At 66.9% G+C, this 3,039-nt stretch overlaps 1 protein-coding gene across 1 annotated transcript in view; it reads right to left on the bottom strand.

Moving 5' to 3' along the window:
• Window positions 1-1,354: 1,354 nt before the first annotated feature.
• PFL1_03221 (uncharacterized protein) overlaps window positions 1,355-3,039 on the bottom strand; it is a gene marked incomplete at both ends in the record, with an annotated part of 8,520 nt that continues 6,835 nt past the window's right edge. The window contains one exon of the mRNA XM_007880736.1: window positions 1,355-3,039. This exon is cut by the window's right edge and continues 1,558 nt beyond it. Within this exon, the coding sequence (XP_007878927.1) occupies window positions 1,355-3,039 (1,685 nt within the window).

Raw genomic sequence — 3,039 nt, 5'->3', positions numbered from 1 at the left:
AGGCTGCGCCGTGCTCGACGCCCGGTCGGTGTTGTGACGCAGCCCGGCCGCCCAACAACGGATCGGACCGCAGCGGCAGCGGCAGAGTCGCAGCAGCGGCGCGCAGGGTAGGCAGGCTAGGGTTTCGGGAAGGCCGCCCGCCTCAGCTTGCTTGCGTGCGTCTCCCTCTGCCTGCCTCTCCCTCTGAGCCCTGGCTGCCTGTCTGTGCCGACCGTCACATCGGCCACTTCTCTCTGTCGGAGTCGACTCTGCTCTGCCATGGATCGAGCGCCTTCCGGTCATCGAACACGTACGCGCATCACCGTCGACGACGGCATCGGCATATCATCGGTCCGCCACCATGCAGACGAGCTTCGAAACCAACGCCAAGCCAGCGAATCAAGGCACCGAGCGGACCTCGGTTTTTCGTTTTGCCAAACCTCGAGCGAGCAAGCCAGGCCAGGCCAGCCAAGGCGGGACTACTGAGTTGGAAAGCCAGAGGGAGCCATGACGCCGTACGTGCCGCCCCGTGCCGTGCCGGCCTTTGCTTCTCGACCTGCCTGTGCTGCATCTATTTGCCGGTTCTGCTTGCTTGGTATTTTGATGCATGCGTGCTTTTGTTCAGCCCGGGTTCCTGCACGCCAAGTCGACATTCGAGAAAAAAGAAACATTTCAGTTTTCAAATAACCCATTCAGGCTCGACGGCCTGGCATCACGGAGCAGCAGAGGCTGGACGCGATCCCAGCCACATTCGCGGTCCTCAGATCAGTTTATTTTCGAGATGTGGGTTTTTCATTCCTCTTCCCTGCTAGGCCAGGCGGTCCAATTCGCTCGGCGTCTAAACGTCCGTCCGTCCGTCGCGTCCAGCCCAGCTGGAAGGCGGGGCAGCGAGCAAGGCGGGTGATGTCATTCCGCGCCTTCACGCTCGCCCTGCATACCACTGCAGCCCGACCAACACCACCACCACCACCACCACCACCACCACCAGCATCGTCGCAAGCCCCTCGAGCAAAGGGGGAGAAGCGTCAAGCCAGACAGACAAGACCCATTTCAATCGAGACTGGCGCCATCACTGTCACCGCCACCGTCACCGTTGCCCCTGTTGGGCTACAATACTGGTCAGTTGGTTGCTCCTATTCGTACATGCGCAAAGCCTAGGGACAAGTTGGGATGGGGAGAGAGCGGGGCGGAGGGAAAGAGCAGGGCAGGGCAGGGCGGAAGGGCAGGGTGAGAAGGATAAGAGATCAAGGGGCGAGAGAGAAAGGCAGGGATGAAGAGATTGCGGGCGAGGGATAGCGAGAGGCAGAGAGCGGGAGGGTAGAGAGGTAGCGAGCGGCTGCGAGAAGACTGCGCATCGCTCCCGTGCGCTCCCGCGTCAGGGAGCCGCCGCGTCGGGCGAGAGCAGGGCAGAGGTGGTGGAAGCGGCCGAGGCAGCAGCCGCAGCGGCGGCGGCGGCGGCGGCGGCAGCAGCAGCAGTCGTGGCCGCAGCGGGAAGAGGGGCGGGGGGAAGCGGGCCGAGGAGGTCGACGAGGAGCTGCAGGCTGCTGGCGTCCATGCGGGCCGTCGAGCCGCCCGCCTCGGCGGCGCGCTGCCGCACCAGGTTGAGCGTCAGGCTCGAAATGGCGTTGGTGATGCGCATCGTAAACTGCTCGAGCAGCCCAAACAGCTCCTGGTCGGTGCCGTCGTCGCGCATCGTGCACGCCATCAGCTCCGGGTTCATCTCGAGCGCCGTCTCGACCAGCTTCCGCCGAGCGCTGTGCGACATGGCCGCCAGCGAGGCCGGTCGCGCCCTCGTCGCTGCTGCTGCTGCGCCGGCTGCTGCGCCGGTCGCTCCATGTCCGTTGGCCGCGCCCGCGATGGCCGGTGCTGCCGCCGTCGGCGGGCCCGCGCCGCTGCTGGCGGCGGTGCTGTCGGCGGCCTGCTCCCCGCGGTGCATTGGAGACGATGGTTCGGGTGGCTGGTCGCCGCCGTCCGTCGCGGAGCCAACGCCGCCTTCGGTACCACCTCCAGCGCCACCCTCGCTGGCCGCCGCCGCATCGGCCTGGGCCTGGGCGAGGAGCGCCGGAAAGACGACGTCGGACGCCAGGTACTCGAGGCGCAGGCAGAGCATGCCGAGCTGCTTGATCTCGTTGACGTCGAGCAGCTTGACGGTCGGCTCATAGACCTGGGCCGCCGGCGCATTGGCCTTGGTGTCCTGCTGCAGCCGGCCCGCCAGCTGCTTGGGGTAGATGAGCGAGAGCGCCTCGGGCGTCTCGAGGCCCTTGAGCCGGCGCTCGCCAATGTCCGAGATGCCAAAGCCCATGCGGCGCAGCAGCACCACGTCGCGGCTCACGTTGGGGTTGAGCAGCCGGAACGTGTCCTCGTCAATCTCGTGGCTCTTTTTGCCCGGCGTCGGCGGCGGCGACGACGACGACGCGGCCGCAGCGTCGGCGCCGCCGTTGTTGCCGCTGCCGGCGCCGCTGGGGTCGTGGTTGAAGGTGCCGAGGATCTCGCGAAGCTCGGTGATGACGTCCTTGCTCGCCATGATCTGTCCGCCGTCGGCGGCGCCGCAGATGCGCGCGGCGCGGTTGACCATGGGACCAAAGTAGTCCATCCGGCGCGTGATGGGGTCGGCCTCGCAGACGGGCCAGCCCCAGTGGATGCCCATGCGCACCGAGAGGCCGCGGTGGATGAGGTTGCCCGCGGCGTCGAAGACCTCGCGGCCGTCGTCGCTCTCGAGGATCTCCTGCGGCCAGTCCTCCTCCTGCAGCTGCAGCTGCACGGTAAAGCACCACAGCAGCGCCGACGTCACCGAGGGGAACGAGACCATGAAGGCGTCGCCTTCCGTCTTGACCTCGTAGCCGCCAATCGTGCGCAGCTGGCGCCGCAGCAGGTAGTTGTGCTGCCGCATCGCCGTCTGCATGCCGCCGTTCGTCTCCCACAGCGACGTCGAGTTCTTGATGTCGGTGAAGACGAGCGCCACCTGGCCGATGGGCGGCGCCACCTCGCGGTCGAGGCGCGCCAGCGTGCGATCGCCCGGCAGCTCCTCGCGGAAGCGGCGGTTCGAGTGCTTGACGACGC

Source organism: Pseudozyma flocculosa, assembly GCF_000417875.1.
Source record: "Pseudozyma flocculosa PF-1 unplaced genomic scaffold scaffold00009, whole genome shotgun sequence".
Classification (NCBI taxonomy): Eukaryota; Fungi; Basidiomycota; class Ustilaginomycetes; order Ustilaginales; family Ustilaginaceae; genus Pseudozyma; species Pseudozyma flocculosa.
Note: the sequence above shows the minus strand (reverse complement) of the source record. Positions and strands in the feature narration are given on the sequence as shown.